Source organism: Geotrypetes seraphini, chromosome 7 (assembly GCF_902459505.1).
Source record: "Geotrypetes seraphini chromosome 7, aGeoSer1.1, whole genome shotgun sequence".
Taxonomy (NCBI): domain Eukaryota; kingdom Metazoa; phylum Chordata; class Amphibia; order Gymnophiona; family Dermophiidae; genus Geotrypetes; species Geotrypetes seraphini.
In genome coordinates this window covers 161566290-161582221 of record NC_047090.1, presented here as the reverse complement: position 1 = coordinate 161582221, position 15932 = coordinate 161566290, and the positions used below count along the sequence as shown (strand labels likewise).

The 15932-nt window shown below is 42.7% G+C and overlaps 1 protein-coding gene across 1 annotated transcript in view; it reads left to right on the top strand.

Moving 5' to 3' along the window:
* DYNC1H1 (dynein cytoplasmic 1 heavy chain 1) overlaps positions 1-15932 on the top strand; it is a 312112-nt gene that overhangs the window by 57050 nt on the left and 239130 nt on the right. Inside the window, exons 15-23 of the mRNA XM_033953397.1 lie at positions 1650-1769; positions 2043-2282; positions 3055-3210; positions 3645-3758; positions 6927-7037; positions 7150-7359; positions 8462-8608; positions 10389-10555; positions 10672-10845. Coding sequence (XP_033809288.1) covers positions 1650-1769; positions 2043-2282; positions 3055-3210; positions 3645-3758; positions 6927-7037; positions 7150-7359; positions 8462-8608; positions 10389-10555; positions 10672-10845 — 1439 coding nt within the window. The remainder of the gene's footprint in view (positions 1-1649; positions 1770-2042; positions 2283-3054; positions 3211-3644; positions 3759-6926; positions 7038-7149; positions 7360-8461; positions 8609-10388; positions 10556-10671; positions 10846-15932) is intronic.

The window sequence follows — 15932 nt, the reverse complement described above, 5'->3', positions numbered from 1 at the left end:
GATACATATGTCTAAGTCAGAAATTTTGGATCTTACCCTGTCAGATTTAGATCGGAGATGGATTTCTAGTAATTATTCTTTTAAATGGGCACAACAATCATTACGATACTTAGGGATTAATATAACAAAGCATGTAGAATTATATGCTGCTAATTACCCTCCTCTTCTGAAAGCGATCTGGCAAGATATGGAGAGAGAAACATTTAAATATCTACTGGTTGGGTAGGGTACAAACAATAAAGATGGTGGTGCTCCTGAGGTTGTTATATCTTTATTTTTTTTTTTTTTCAGCTCTACTGATCCCTCTATCTAAAAAATTCTTTTTACAATTGGAGCGGAAGATATTCGCTTTTATTTGGCAACATAAGACCCCAAGAGTATCTCGAGTGATGATGTATCAACCTAGGAAACTGGGAGGAATGGCAGTACCACAATTTCAATATTACTATCAAGCAGCCCAATTGTGATATTTAGTTAGCTGGAAATGGGATAGGGAAAAATCATGGGTGTATGGAACAGGAGTTACAGGGTATGCCTCCCTTGTGGGCGATACCCTGGCTCCAACTCGCACAACTCTCTGTAATAGCCAAGAAGTCTAACCCTGTATTACGGCATACTCTTGATTTGTGGATTCAGATACGTGGGCGATGTTATTTGGATTAAAATTATTTTATGGGGGTAGCTATTATACATGTGCCTAATTTTACTCCAGGAGAAGTTGATGTGGCCTTCCATCTTTGGGGAAAGAAAGGTCTCAAAAATTAGGCCAATTGTTGAAAGATGAGAAAGTTGTTCCCTTTGAAACACTGAGGAAAGAATATGGCCTCGCACCAAGCGATCTATTTTATTATAGACAAATTGAAAGCTTTATTAGAAAAGTGGTTCTTAGAGAATTAGTTATTGTTCAACTGTCGGATTTAGGGAAGGCTATGATAAAGGAGAGTGAAAGAAGAAGTATCACTAGATTATACAATGCAAAATTGGAGCATCTTCATCCCGCTTAAAAATATAGACACCGTTGGGAAAAGATCATAGGTAAATCTTATTCTGATAAAGAATGGTTTAAAATACTGCATTCTCTTCTATATGGTACTATAGTAAGTAATATGATAGAGAATGGATATAAATGTTGTTCTGTTGATATTATACACCAGTATGTTTGCGAACTATGTATGGGAAAGGATTGGATTAATGCTGGAGAAGATGTGCAGAAGTGGGTACTTTTGAACATATTTGGTGGTATTGTACTAAAGCACAGATTTATTGGGACAAAGTAATTTCCTTCATTGAAGCAGTATGTCAAAATTGACTGCTCTTCGGAGAAACCAGATACAAAATTATAACACCATTTGGGGTGCATATGAAATTTGGATTAATTCCCAAAAAGATAGCCCCACTGATTTTTGATATTTCCCCCTTTTTTATATATAAAAAAATGTTCTTCCTATATTTTGTGAATTTCCTGCACACATCCTCCCGCCGGGATGGGAGAGTTGAGATATAGCTGGTATTATAAGTATTTTAATATTTTCACTATTTTTCATGAAATAAGATGCATAAGTTGGATGTTTTTAATTGCATTAATGTTTCAATTTAAAAAAAAAAGTGTTGTTCATTTAAAATCTTATTCATTTTTCTTTGTTTAATAGTCTCGTCAAGAGTTGGAGCAGCATTCTGTGGACACTGCTAGTACGTCAGATGCGGTAACATTCATTACATATGTGCAGTCCCTGAAACGCAAGATCAAACAATTTGAAAAACAAGTTGATGTAAGTAGCTGCATACAGAAGCATAGCCTGAATTATATGAAAAATTGTGTTTACATTCTTCCGTGACCTGAAAGATGCTTTCGAAATACAGTTTTCTAGCTACTTGAAATCTTATATTGATGCATCAGATTTGTTTTAATTTTTAAAGAGAACTTCTAGGTCAGACAACTCAATAGTATATCACTAAATGAATTCAGTGTGTGTGTGTATCCATTTTCCAATGGACATGTTTGAAGAAAGATCTGAAGCCTGTAAAACTTTGTTTTCATATAGCTTTACCGAAATGGCCAGCGGTTGCTTGAAAAGCAGAGGTTCCAGTTTCCCCCATCCTGGTTGTATATTGACAACATTGAGGGTGAATGGGGAGCCTTCAATGACATTATGCGCAGGAAGGATTCTGCTATTCAGCAGCAGGTTGCCAATCTGCAGATGAAGATTGTGCAGGAAGACCGAGCTGTGGAGAGCCGTACAACTGACCTGCTCACAGACTGGGAGAAAACAAAACCCGTTGCTGTAAGTTATAAGTGTGTGCTTAGCATAAAGATTTTTTTGTGTAAATTTAAAAAAAAAAACAAAAAAAACCCTTGTTAAAGTTCTAGTCTTTGTCCAGGAAAATCCTGAGTGCTTGTACAGTTCTTAGAATTTATAAGCCCACTATGTCTTAAGCCCTCTCTGAGTGTTCCATTACTTCATCTGTGAAACGGTTCTATCTGAGGTAAATGAGATAAGCAGGGCTGTTTCTATTGCTGGCTCCATCTGATTGGAGCAGCTTAGTGTTTATAACTAAGACTGATGGGTAATATAATGAACTTAAAATGTTTTGGCCAGGCTTTTGGCAGCAATACATGTAGTAGTCCCTGCCCAGAACTGAGAATAGGTGGATTATCAGCACTTTTTAAATGAAAATAAGTTGCCCTGTAATTCAGTTTCAGAGTAAGTGATAAAAACATTACATGCTCCTTCTGATAGATAATAATAATAGCTTTATTTATAACCCGTCATACCTTTTCAGTTCAAGACAGTGTACAACAAGAGATGCTGTAAGAACAGCGAGGTAACATCAGTTAGATTTGGAAAGGGGTAGATGGACAGTTATGAAACAGGGCAAAATTGGGTGCTTAAATATCTTTGTACCACAATAACTTAAGGGAAAAAAGGAAAACAGTCTGCAATGTTGACAATTAAGTTTGAGATGAGCTTCAAAATATTTTGTAATTTTGTTAATTTCCATTATGGTTCACAATTTTCCTATAGATTTTATATAAATTTAAACATTTTTTGACAGGGAAGCCTACGACCCGAGGAAGCTCTTCAAGCGCTCACCATTTACGAAGGGAAATTCAGTAGATTAAAAGATGACCGTGAAAAATGTGCAAAGGCCAAAGAAGCTCTTGAGCTGACAGATACAGGACTATTGAGTGGTAGTGAAGAACGAGTACAGGTAAGGTATTCTTGAGGCATTTATGCTACCTCATGTCCTGTTTTCTTCACCTTTCTGCTTTCTCTTGACTTCACTTGTCTTTTATCTTCTGATGCTGGGGCTTTGTAAATATCCCTAATTGCTTAGCTGTCATCTATCCACAGAATGAAATGATTAGGAAGAAATTTGTGACAGGCCTTGCATTGTATCTATTGAGTTCTGACTAGTTCTGTTTTTGTAACTGTTGGCGAGTGTGGAGCTCCATTTCAGCTAGGATCTGACTGCTGTTTCCCCTTATGTTAAGATGCCCAATATGACCAATACACAATGTCTGTGTAAATTAAAATTCGTGAACACTTATTTTTGATGGGCAATAATAGCAGGTATCCTGGAACTGTAATTGTATACTTTTTTTTTTTTTAACTGATTCCTCTCCTACTTCTGAAACCTTCTAGATAGCTCTGGAAGAACTGCAAGATCTTAAAGGAGTCTGGTCAGAGCTTTCCAAAGTCTGGGAACAGATAGACCAAATGAAGGAGCAACCATGGGTTTCTGTACAGCCTCGCAAGGTATATTTCCAATGTCCTTTGGAAATTTTCCTTTATTTTTATTTAAAATTTCTATTGCGTCTTACCAGTCCAGTAGGTTATCGTAGAGCAGTTTACAAAGCAAACTGATACACTATATACAAACATTGAAAGTAAAAATGTAAAGATATGTATGTATTAAATATACTTGCATATGCTTTATGTGAATTAATCATTCTTTTCATGGGCTAAGGTTTATTTTCCTACAGAAAAGGGGTTGTTTAAACTTAATGTAATAAAGCTTTTTTGGGTACATTTGTAACACTCCCATCCAAATACACTAACAATAACAGATGAGTAAAATGCAGTATACAATATTCATTTTTCCTCTTGATGAGAATATATATAAATTCAAACGTCTAGTGCTCTAGGTACATCATTCTGGAACAGATAGGTAGTGAACTTCTAATCGCAAGAGCCTCATTTACATTTTTGTGCTCCGCCTCCCCTCACTCTGGGTTGTCCTGTAACTCCTCAGTTTTACTCTCTACACATGAGATGGTAGGAGTCTCTATGTTCTGCTTGTGTTTTTATTTTTCATTTAATCTCTGGATTTTTTTAAATTCAGTTGTGAGACTTTTCGGTTCCACAGAGGCCTCCCAGTTTTGGGACATGTCTGGCTGCAGAGAACTACAGACTGAGAGCAGTAGTCTAGCCAAGAGGCAGCTTGCTTGGCAGGGCACTTGCTTGGGCAGCCTGCATTAACAAACTGGGAGCTCACAGATCCATTCCCTTGGGAGCAAGGCTTGCTCCAGAGAAGGCGGTCCGAGTCTGAGCGACAGTAAAGAGGCTACTGGATCTAGCAAACATAGAAACCATCCCTGATGAAGAATCCGACAGATACTCACTCCATATACTTTATCTTTTCCAAATGAGACTCAGAAGACTGGAGGCCAATTCTGGATCTGAAATCTGTCAATGTGGCACTCAAGATACTGCATTTCCACATGGAAATGGTAAGGTTTGTCATCGCTTCCGTGGCGCTGGGGGAGTTTCTTGCCTCGTTGGATTTGAGAGGCCTATCTGCATATCCCCATTTTCCTGGATTGCAGGAGGTTCTTGAGGCTCCATGTTCTGGAGCGCCACTTCTGGTTCTTGACCCTTCCTTGTGGACTGGCCAGGGCACCACAAAACCTCACCAAGGTGATGGTTGTAGTATTAGCAACAGCACACCTCTGCAAGTAAGACATACAAGTGCATCTATACCTGGACGACTGGCTGATACAAGCTCCAGCTGCATTCAAGGAAAGGACAGCAGTGGAATGCGTGGTTCAGCTGCTTCAGAGCCTGGGCTAGGTCATAAACTTCTGAAAAAAGTAATCTGCAGCCAACAGTCCATGGAGTATCTGGGTGTCCTTTTCAACACGAAGGACAGTAGTTTTTCTCCCCAAAGTTTGCAAAATAAAGCTCACATGTCAGATCAGGTAGTTTCAGGACACCGACTGCTTAGCATTACTTGCAAGTGCTGGGATCAATGATGGCAATGTTAGACATGGTCCCCTGGGCGAGGGCTCATTTATGCCTTCTCCATGATGCGCTCTCTAATCCCGCTGATCACCGCAAATGGATATGTTGCAGATGCCCCTACCTTGGACAACAGAGGTGCATTATTTTGAACTAGTGGCTGGAACCAGTGTCTCTATCCCAGGGAGTGCAGCTTCACACACTTGTGTGGGTGATCCCGACAACAGATATCAGCCGGGGAGCTCATTGTGAAGGTCATCTATGCAGGGGCATTGGTCCCCTTCACAGAGAAAGTGGTTGTTCAACTGGTTGGAGCTGAGAGCCATCCACCTGGTGATGTGGGCCTTGGAAGCTTATTGCAGGACAAAGCAATGCGGGTTTTCTTGGACAATGCAACCACAGTATCCTATATCAATTGGCAGGGAGGCAACAAAAGTGCTCCACTACAGCTGGAAGCTTAAATGCTGTTCCACTGGGTGGAGGTTTATCTGTTGGCCATCTAGGTGGCACATGTAGCAGGAGTAGACAATGTGCAAGCAGATTTCCTCAGCTGGTAGACTGGATCCCAGAGAATGGGCTTTATCTTGGGAAGCATACAACAGCATTGTGTGTAGCTTTTTACCAGGATCAGGTGCTGATTGCGTTTCCTCCCCCTGATTTCCCGTGTAGGTTCCGGTGAGAGTGGGTTCCTGTGAAGGTTAAGGTCTCAGTCTGACTGGTTGGTTTGAGGGGCAGTCCAAAGAAACAAGCTATTCGGGTTTCCAAGCTTGTCTGAGGCAGAAGTTCTGGCTGCTGTTTCAGCCCTTTGCAGCTCCCTAAAAGTGTGTTTTAAAGGTTTCTGGGGCTAAAGACAGGGTTCCCCACCTCTAAAATCTATTCCTGAAATTGTTTGACCTCTTGTTTAGTTCCCATGGGCCATTTTTGGATAGCTGACTGAGTACCGTCTGTATGCCGCACAACATGTTAGTGGGGGAGGCAGCAGCCTCTGGCATAGTCCCCTCTAATCCATCTGGTGGTATGAGGTCCCAGATGGCTTGAGCTCCAGGTCAAAAAGCCTGGCTGGAGCTGGGAAATGGTAAAAGTGTGTCCCTGGTAAAGCACTGCTGCACATCTGCCGTTAAACCCCAGAGTGAAACACAGGAGCGCCCACAAGCCTGATCTGGCTTTTATCCACCTAAGAACCAGGGACTGTATAAATGTCCAGAGATAGGAATTTTATAAATAGTTATGAAAAAAATAGAATGTAAGGTTTCTTTCACCATTTTTTTTTTTTTTTGTATAATGCAAATACCATTCTTAAAATCTTTTAGAATTGTTCAAAATAAATAAATGTAATGTTTTTTGATCATCGTCCAAGTGTGTAATAGCTAAGAGGAATGTTTATTATAAAATGGAATTTTATGCATCATACTTGAGTGCTGTAAACTACATTAGCTTTTTACTGTGTAGCTTGTGTGTGTGTGTTGTTTTTTGTTCTTTTTTTTGGGGGGGGTTAATACAGCTGAAGAACCTGCTTCCAGTATTTTCCCATTGATTTAAGACTAAATCATAGTTAATCTGCAAATGTTAAGAGATCCAATGAAACATTGTTAGTTAACATAAACCTCTCCATTTGTATTTATGGAAATTTGGTTATAAGTCTAAATACTCAATACTCATATTGACTTAAACTTTTTTTCTTTCTAGCTTCGGCAAAACTTGGATGGCTTGCTGAACCAGCTAAAAAATTTCCCTGCTCGTTTACGACAGTATGCTTCATATGAATATGTTCAAAGATTGCTGAAAGGTTACATGAAGGTATCTGTGTATATGTAATATTTTTACAACTTAGAAGTCTTTTGGTTTGCATTTTAGAGTTGTGGCTTTTCTTTAGAAAGCTACACATTTCAATATGCCATTTTTATGTTAGATAAATATGTTGGTGATTGAGCTGAAATCTGAAGCTCTTAAAGATCGTCACTGGAAACAACTGATGAAGAGGCTTCATGTGAACTGGGTTGTCTCTGAACTGACTTTGGGACAAATATGGGATGTGGATTTGCAGAAGAATGAAGCAATTGTGAAAGACGTGCTGCTTGTAGCTCAAGGAGAAATGGCTTTAGAAGAATTCTTAAAACAGGTTAGTACAACCTAATGATTCTTCTGTAATATCTGTATGCTTAGTTCTTATCTTGCACTTTATTCCAATTCTGTTTTGTTTTTCAATCCTGCAGAGGTTGGTCGAATGTCTGTTCCTTGAGGTGGAATGCAATGGAATGGAATGAAATTTGGTATATAGGAAAAACTAGTAGTGTTCAAAATGGGCAAAATTGCACCAGGGCATCCAGAGAAATAAGCTGCCCCCTCCCCCCATCCAAAAAAAGGTTCAGTTCATTTTTATGGGACCAGGAGTTCTAGCTTGTAGAATTCAAACCTAGGTACAGTGAAACATAGCAGTTGCCTCTCCCTGTTCTCTAGTATCCCCATCCTCAAGTACCACCCCCCCTGCAAACTGCCAACATGTGTGTGTACAGTGTGTACCCAACAACCAACATGTAATGCAGACTTGCATTCACCCAAATACATAAATAAAGGAATTGGGGTTGGAAAGAATTCCATGAGCCATGTTCTACATTCACTTTTAAAGGTGTGACTTTGTATTTAAAGTTACTTCAAAGAATATTTTGGTGACAAATCTGGTTGGCACACATGAGGGGGAGATGAGATAAATGCTTTAAAGATGCTTTGGGATCATGGTGTTTTTATTAGTTGATGTGGTTTTAATCTGATGTGAGGCGATTTGTTGTAAAACTGCTCTGGGCGATTGATGGCTTTTCTGATTTAATGAGGGGGGGTTGATGCAGAAAAAATAAATAAGACTAGATCGATTTCCAAGTTCATGGGTATGCTTTCATGTCTTCTATGGTTCTGATGGCTCAGTAAACAGTTGAGGCTACAAAGACAGTGTTTTCATTTAGCTATTAGGCACACTAAGGAATACATAGATTTGAGGAGTGAAGGTGAAAAGGATTAAATTGTGTGGTGAATTTTGCTGAGTTTATTGTCCTCTGTAGAAATTAAAATGGATTAATTAGCTTTCCTTGTAGTGAGATAATTTTAACTGTTTCATAATGCTGTGGTGCATATGTAAATCATTAGATAAACACATACATTCTTGGGATATTTTTACACTAGTATCTTATGTAACAATGACCATTTTCTTCGTTCTTTTTCCTCTGAAGATCAGAGAAGTGTGGAATACCTATGAACTGGATTTAGTCAATTATCAAAACAAGTGTCGGTTGATTCGTGGCTGGGATGACCTCTTCAACAAAGTTAAAGAGCACATAAACAGTGTTTCCGCAATGAAGCTCTCTCCATATTACAAGGTATTGTAGAATGTCAAAAAGGTGCTTGTCTTTCTGTCCGTGCTGTTTCAGAAGTGTAGTGTGTATATAGCAAATTAAAAAAAATTCATGTTTGCCTATCATTTTAGATTCCAAATATTTCTTATATATTTGAGCCTATCATTGTTAGACCCTTTACAGTAGAACTGTTCTGCAGTCTTGGATTCTTACACCCCTGGATTATTTTAATGTGCTATAACAAATTGTATTTCTAGACTTTCTTAAACTTTTGCAGCTTATTCAGAATGCTGCTGCTCAGCTTGTCACATATAAGGTTATTTATTTTAAAAATTTCATCCTCGCTTAATGCCTAAGCGAGTTACATAAAAATATACATGATCAAAATATACTTATTTTTTTATCCTGTTACCCTGCAGGAACTTTCTTTTCTACATTTGTTACCAGTTTAAACTAATAATGCAATTCTTTGAGACTCTGTGGGTAGATATTCTTCTTCCTATATTAATTTCCCCTAAGTTGGGATTCTAGATACCTGGGCTCTTAAATGCCCCAGTGCCTCTTCAGATTGTAGCGTAGAAATATTCAATAGAATGTTATAATTTTGTGGTCTTAGTTATTGTAGAAGTTGGTTTGTTTATCAACATGCTGGATTTCAGGGAAAAGTTTAGTATATTACCGGTAAATGACAAAACCAGTATAGTCCAGCTGGTCTGCCTAGTAAGGTGACTAAAATTGTACCTGCTGCTCATTGCAGGTTACATACACTGTTTTGAAGTGTGAAGATCATTTTAGTTTTGCTTAGATTGCATCCTTTTGCTATATAGCAATTCTCTGATCTACACCTTTTTAAATTCTGCCACTGTTCGGTTTTGTCCCTACAATCTGCCCAGGGAGGGCATTCCAAACTTCTACACCACCTTTCCATGAAAGTTTGTCCCGAGGTTACTCTGCTTACTTACCTGTAACTTCATGTCAAGTTTTATTTAAAATTTGATTAAATCGCTTATCAAGCTTGGAAAAATTTGTATATTAATAGCATTTTATTTTTTCTCATTTTACAGTATTGGTTGACTTGTAGGATGCTAACATACCAGTAGTTGATTTTAATTTGTATCTTTACTGATTGTATTTTTAGGTTTTGTGATGGATGCTAAAAGCTCTTTGCAGTCTATTGATTTGATTTTTTTATTTAAGAAACATTCTACGTCCTGTTTCTCTAATAGCATCATAACATGCAAATGATTCCTCCAATGCCAGTATGGTGGTTCCTCAGTCAATAATCAATATTGAAAAATGCACTTTTTACCCAATACACAGGCTTTCCTTAATTTTCTTTCCTCTCCTACCTTGGACTCCCTGTCCTTCCAACTTGTCAAGCAAAATTTCCAAAATAAATCATATAATTGGCTGTCTTAAAAGCTGCTCAAGTACCCCAAAGTCTTGAGTCAATACTGTACAATGTTAGGATAATTTGTCACATGCATAAGGGTACCCTCCTTCTCTTGGAATTTTTGACGAAGCTCATATGGAGAAAAATAGATGTGAAACATAGTGCCATTCTTTATCACTTCTCCAGACCAGTACAGACTCACTGATGGGTAATAGCTCACTTTGACCAACATAGAGAGCTACTCCTCCACCTTTTTGACCATCTCTCTCCTTCCTAAAAAGATTATATCCTGGTATGTTTGCATCCCATCCATACAGTGTCCCATTGATTGTACTCCTTCCACCAGGTCTCTGAGATGCCTATTTTATCTTCCTCGTCATTCAGTACTATATACTCTAAATTCTTTCGTAGGTCTTTGAAGAAGATGCCCTTAGTTGGGAAGACAAATTAAATCGAATCATGGCACTTTTTGATGTGTGGATTGATGTTCAGAGACGATGGGTATATCTTGAGGGTATTTTCAGTGGCAGTGCTGACATTAAGCATCTACTGCCAGTTGAAACTCACAGGTTCCAAAGGTATGTGTTGAACTTTTAAATCTTGCATGACATGGAAGTTGAATAACAAAAGATTTATATTACTGTTTCCCTATTTGGTTGTAAGTAAAAGTGTGCAAAAATATTTTGGCTTTCAGCATCAGTACAGAGTTCTTGGCCCTCATGAAAAAGGTATCCAAATCTCCTCTGGTGATGGATGTTCTTAACATTCAGGGTGTTCAGAGATCACTTGAGAGGTTAGCAGATTTGCTTGGGAAGATCCAGAAGGCACTGGGAGAATACCTGGAAAGAGAGAGGTCTTCATTCCCTCGGTAAGAACCTTTGAGGATGCATGCATATCTGGTTCAATACAGTGAAGCAAGTTTTAAGACACAAATGAATTAGGAAATTTAAATAGTTTGAATGAAGTTAAATAACAATGATTTCACACACTATGTTGTTTTGCATCGACCTAATGAACAAAGTAAGTCTTGAAAGTTATTTACAAATATACACTGTCAAAGCAAATATTACAAATTTAAGTGATGAGACATGGGAAACTATTAAGATATTCTAAATTCACTGTTTCCCAGATGGTGCTCCTCAGTGCCCTGGGGTGAAACTGCAAACTCACAGGGGTGCTGTGGCGAAGACATGATCGAGCTGCTAGTCTGGCACCCCACCTCCCTTTCCCCAGCCCTTCCCCCCAGCAGTAAACCTCGCTCCCTTCCCCATGCTGCAGCTTACAATCTTTGGGCTGCCTGTAGCTTGAATGCACTGCCTTCAATGACCAAGAAGCTTTCCCTTTGCTGCAGCTTCCTGCTTCTGCGGGAACAGGAAGTTGAAGCAGAGAGGAAAGCTTCCAGGGCCACTGAAGGTAATGTGTTTAAGCTGCCAGTGGCTCAAAGGTGGAGAAGAAAGAGGTACTGGATCCTGTGGGGAGAGAAATGCCACAACTGATTGGGAAGGTTAAGTGAGAAAACTGCCAAATTGGGGGGGGGGGGAGGGAGGAGACAGATGCCAGGGAAGGTAGAGGAGAGAGAGAGATGGCAGATAACAGGGAAGGGAAGGAGAGTTTGGGGAGAGAGATGCCAGATTGAGGGGGGGAGAGGGAGAGATGCCAGACTATGGGGGGAGGGAATTGTTAGGTATTTATTTTGACTTAAGGGCACCCTGATAAAATTAGACATACCAAGGGCGGTTCAACCTGGGGAATTTTTGACTTTTCTTGATCCGACTGAGGCATATCTGCATGTTCCCATTCGGGCCTCCGATCATGATTCCTTTTGCGATTTTGGGAGAGCATTATCAGTTTTGTGCGCTTCCCTTTTGTCTAGCTAAGGCACCACTCACCTTCACCAAGATTATGGTAGTGGGGGCAGTGGTCTTGCGTACGGAGGGCATTCTGGTGCATCCCTATCTGGACGATTGGTTGATTAGAGCAAAGTCTTTGCAGGAGAGGGCTCGGGTGGTGGAGTTTTCTGCAGCCCCTGGGCTGGGTGGTCAACCTGTCCAAAGGCCGGTTGACTCTGTCTTAGTGCTGAGTAGCTCGGCGTTCTTTTTGATACCAGCTTGGGGAGTTTTTGTTCCAGAGGCCATGGTGTGCAAATTGCAGATGCAGATTTGCTCTCCGATAGATTGCCAATGTCTGCTGGCGCAAGACTTTCTGCAGGTCTTGGGGTCCATGGCGGTCTCCTTGGAAGTGGTCTGGTGTGTTTGGGTTCACATGCGTCCTCTTCTTCAGTATGCGCGTCTTCGGCAGTGGTCACCACAGATTCACAAAGTGGACTGTCCAGTCCCACTTCAGGGATTAGTTCATCGCAGCCTGCGCTGGTGGCTCCAGTCTTCCAATCTGGTTTAGAGAGTGAGTCTCTATCAGCCCCAGAGGACAGTGCTTCTCACAGACGCCAGTCTCCTCTGTGGGGGAGCTCAGTCTCTCGGTTGCTCGGCTCAGGTCTGCTGGTCACCGGTGAAGGCGTCCTGGCCAAACAGTGTTCTGGAGTCCAGAGCCATTTGGCTAGCATTGGTAGAATTCCAATCCTTGCTGGAAGGCAAGTCAGTTTGAGTTCTATCAGACGGTGCTACAGCGGTGGCCTATGTCAATCGTCAGGGGGGCACCAAGAATCATCTGGTGGCTCTGGAGATCTCTCTGCTCATGGAATGGGCAGAGGCTCATCTTTGGGACATCTTTGCTTCCCACATTGCCAGCTTGAACAATGTCCATGCAGATTTTCTCAGTCAGGACAGAAAGGCTGTTTAGTTCAGAGAACAAGTTTTATAGAAACTTAAGTACAGATTCCCTTAAAAAAAAAAATGCCCCTCAGTCTGATGTCAAGCCCTCTTGCCCCGCCGACTCCCCGACACGATCGGGGAAAGAGGGAGCTCAAGCCCTCTTGCCCCAGCCAACCGCGGCACCCCCAACACGATCGGGGCAAAAGGGAGCCCAAGCCCTCTTGCCCCGCCGACTCCCCAACTCCCCGACAATATCGGACCAGGAGGGAGCTCAAGCCCTCCTGGCTCTGGCGACCTCCCCCCACCCTCGCTAGTTGTTCGGGCCAGGAGGGAGCCCAAGTCCTCCTGGCCCTGGCGACACCCTCCCCCCCCCCCCCCGTTAGTTGTTCGGGCCAGGAGGGAGCCCAAACCCTCCTGGCCACGGCGACCCCCAACCCGCACTACATTACAGGCAGGAGGGATCCCAGGCCCTCCTGCCCTCGACGCAAACCCCCCCCCCCCCCAACCCCCGCCCCCCCCCCCCAAGAACCTCCGACCGCCCCCCCGGCTGACCCCCACGACCCCCCCACCCCCCTTCCCCGTACCTTTGTGTAGTTGGCCGGACAGACGGGAGCCAAACCCGCCTGTCCGGCAGGCAGCCAACGACGGAATGAGGCCGGATTGGCCCATCCGTCCCAAAGCTCCGCCTACTGGTGGGGCCTAAGGCGCCTGGGCCAATCAGAATAGGCCCGGGAGCCTTAGGTTCCTCCTGGGGGCGGGGCCTGAGGCACATCATGTGCCTAAGGCCCTGCCCCCAAGAGGGACCTAAGGCTCCCGGGCCTATTCTGATTGGCCCAGGTGCCTTAGGCCCCACCAGTAGGCGGAGCTTTGGGATGGATGGGCCAATCCGGCCTCATTCCATCGTTGGCTGCCTGCCGGACAGGCGGGTTTGGCTCCCGTCTGTCCGGCCAACTACACAAAGGTACGGGGAAGGGGGGTGGGGGTGTCGTGGGGGTCGGCTGGGGGGCGGTCGAAGGTTCTTGGGTGGGGCGGTCATTGGGTGGGAGGGGGTTTGCGTCGAGAGCAGGAGGGCCTGGGTTCCCTCCTGCCCGTAATGTAGTGCGGGGTGGGGGTAGGGGGTCGCCATGGCCAGGAGGGTTTGGGCTCCCTCCTGGCCCAAACAACTAGCGGGGGGGGGGGTCGCCAGAGCCAGGAGGGCTTGGGCTCCCTCTTGGCCCGATATTGTTGGGGAGTCGGCGGGGCAAGAGGGCTTGGGCTCCCTTTTGCCCCGATCATGTCGGGGGGGGGGGGGCAAGAGGGCTTGAGCTCCCTCTTGCCCCGATCATGTCGGGGGTGCCGCGGTTGGCTGGGGCAAGAGGGCTTGAGCTCCCTCTTGCCCCGATCGTGTCGGGGAGTCGGCGGGGCAAGAGGGCTTGACGTCAGAGAAAGGGCGGGACCACCGGAAGAGGAAGCAGCGCAGGGCTCACAGAAGGGCCGGGACCGCCAAGAGGAAGCAGCAGGACACCGGTAGGAGCTTCTACATGATGGGGGGGTCGGGAGGCTGTAGGGGTGCGAGCGGTCCTTCAGGGTGGGGGTGCGGGTGGGAGTGCGTGCGAGTGGTCCTTCGGGGTGGGGGTGCGAGCGTTCCTGCGGGGGGGTGAATCGGACGTCGGGGGGGGGGGGAAACTATGTAAAAAAATTTTTGTATAACGCGCAAGGTTATGCACGGTTTGTAAAAATCGTGTATAACGCACGCGTTATATGCGTGAAAATACAGTAATTAATTCTTGAAAATGATTGATGAACATGTGAACAAAATGTAAATTCCCGATCATTAAAATGAAGAATACGCCATGTATCTTTTAAATTACATGATTGTATCAAATTATCTAACCCCATTGATTTCATAATTCTACTTGGTTTTTTATCCATTATTGGATCTATAACAGCATTGAAGTCCCCAGCCACCACTAAATTAGTAGTAGCCAGTGGTAAAATTAATTGTTGTAGAGATTTAAAGAATTCACTTTGATTCGAATTAGGGGCATATACATTTAACAACGCCATTGTATTATTGCCCATGCTCATGTCAACAAGTACCCACCTTCCTAGAGGATCTGCCCTAACCAAATTAAAAGTTGCTGGACATTTTTTGTTTATCAATATTGCTACTCCTGCCTTCTTTTTTTATCGCTGGTGCAAATAAACATTGTTTTATCCAATTATCTGACAGCTTCATAGACCCTATCCCAGACAAATGTATCTCCTGCAGAAAACATATATCTATATTCTGTTGTTTGATATATGACAGTACCTTTTTCCTTTTTACCGGGTGATTCAGGCCATTAACATTTAAAGAGAATATTTTGAAAGTCATTACACAAATAAAAATTTAATATCTAAGAATCTCCACTTCAATATCATATTACAGTGGTGCCTCGCATAACGAACGCCTCGCACAGCGGACGCTGCGCACAACGAACTTCATGTCTTGCTTCCTACAACGAACTTCGTTTCACACAACGAAGTCGCCCGAGCTGCATCCTTCCGCACAGGCACTGCGCTTAACTGCCCTCTCTCCGCCTGGCTCCCTGTGCAGTGGCGGACCGTCGGCTCGCAGGGGCCCGGCGCCTACTGCTGATGCGTTGGGGGGGGCGGAGCTACTCTCGCCACTTCCCCGATGCTAGAAAAAAAAAAAAAAATGAACAGTTAAGTCCCAGTTTTTGCCGCTGAGACTCTGCCCTCTCTCACTGTAAAATTATTGTTTAAAGCAGGAAGGTGATTTCTGTTGAAATGAAACGGGAAATAATTAGAAGGAGTGAATGTGGGGTAAAACAGTGGGACCTCGTCAAAGAGTTTGGCCTCAGCAAAACCACCATTTTCACCATTTTGACAAATAAGGATGCAATCAAATCAGCCAAAGTAGCCAAAGGAGTATCAAAACTATTTCATGAAAAACATAGGTCTTCAATCCACGAGGAAATGGAGAGGCTATTAGCAATTTGGATTAAGGACAGGCAGGTGAAAGGTGATGTGTTGTTTTAAAAAACAATTATGTTTTTAGATGTATCTAAATAAAAATAATAACAAAAAATTTATCTTTTTTTATGTCATCTTAACATATTTTATACTACAGAACGAATTATTTTTTTTAACATGTATTGTTATGGGAAAACGCGTTTCACATAACGAACTTTTCGCATAACAA